The sequence below is a fragment of the Rhea americana genome, unplaced genomic scaffold, assembly GCF_003343005.1.
Source record: "Rhea americana isolate MKP2758 unplaced genomic scaffold, rheAme1 scaffold_42, whole genome shotgun sequence".
NCBI lineage: Eukaryota > Metazoa > Chordata > Aves > Rheiformes > Rheidae > Rhea > Rhea americana.
The window spans coordinates 6,096,392-6,097,478 of record NW_028186557.1 but is presented as its reverse complement, the minus strand read 5'-3'; the positions used below and the strand labels follow the sequence as shown (position 1 = coordinate 6,097,478).

Sequence of the window (1,087 nt, the reverse complement as noted above, 5' to 3'; positions counted from 1 at the left end):
CTCCTCCGCAGGGCAAGAAGTTTGAGATCCTGCCCGACGGCCTGCCCTCGGCCCGCAAGCTCATCTACTACACGGGCTGCCCGCTGCGCTCCCGCCACCTCCTGCAGCTGCTCAGCAGCAGCCACCGGCTCTACATGAACCTGCAGCCCGTCCTGCGCCAGGTCCGCAAGCTGGAGGAGAACGAGGGTAGGTGGCCGCGCGTCGCCCCAGGGTCCCGGGGAGCCAAGCCGGGGAGCGCCAGGAAGCCTCCGGCGGCGGGTGCCGGCGGGCCGGGGCGGCGCGTGCCGACGGCGTGCCCGCGCCCCGCAGAGAAGAAGCAGTACCGCGAGTCGTACATCAGCGACACGCTCGACCTGGACATGGAGCAGCTGGAGAAGCGCTCGCGGGCCAGCGGCAGCAGCGCCGGCAGCGTCCGGCACAAGCGCCTCTCGCGCCACTCCACCGCCAGCCACAGCAGCTCCCACACCTCCGGCGTCGAGACGGACCCCAAGCCCCGGGAGCTGGGGCCCGAGGACGCCTTCTCCGGCCCCGGCGTCCACCGCAAGCTCAAGACCTGCAGCTCCATGACCAGCCACGGCAGCTCCCACACGTCCGGCGTGGAGAGCGGCGGCAAGGACCGCCTGGAAGAAGACTCCCAGGATGACGGTAAGGCTGGTGCGGGACGCCCCGTCCCCTGCGCCCTTGCTTCCCGCGGCTCCCCCGCCTCCGGCCGGGTGCATTTCCACGCAGCGCGCGTGGGCCCTGCACAGGCACGTCTCTCGCCCTCGATGCAAACCGCCTTCTCCAGCTTGGGGGTTCGTGGAGCGGTTGAGGTCGGGAGGGACCTCGGCGAGGCCTGGTGCAACCCCGCAGCTCGGAGCAGAGCTCTAACGCCGGGTCAGGCTGTTTCGGTTTTCGCCTCCGAAACGCTCGGCGCGGGGGTGACGCGTCCCCRTCGCTGCAGAGATAGAGATGCTGGTGGACGACCCGCGCGAGCTGGAGGGCGCCGGCGAGCTGGCGCTGGAGGTCAGCCCCGACATGTGCGTGTACATCACCGAGGACATGCTGCTGGCGCGGCGGTTCAACGGGCACGCAGGTAACCCGCCCC

General features: G+C 71.1%; 1 protein-coding gene across 1 annotated transcript in view; it reads left to right on the top strand.

The window, feature by feature from the left end:
- The window catches only part of FRMD6 (FERM domain containing 6), a 15,868-nt gene that overhangs the window by 3,045 nt on the left and 11,736 nt on the right, over nt 1-1,087 (top strand). Inside the window, exons 9-11 of the mRNA XM_085314983.1 lie at nt 12-186; nt 310-645; nt 944-1,082. Of these exons, the coding sequence (XP_085171109.1) occupies nt 12-186; nt 310-645; nt 944-1,082 (650 nt within the window). The remainder of the gene's footprint in view (nt 1-11; nt 187-309; nt 646-943; nt 1,083-1,087) is intronic.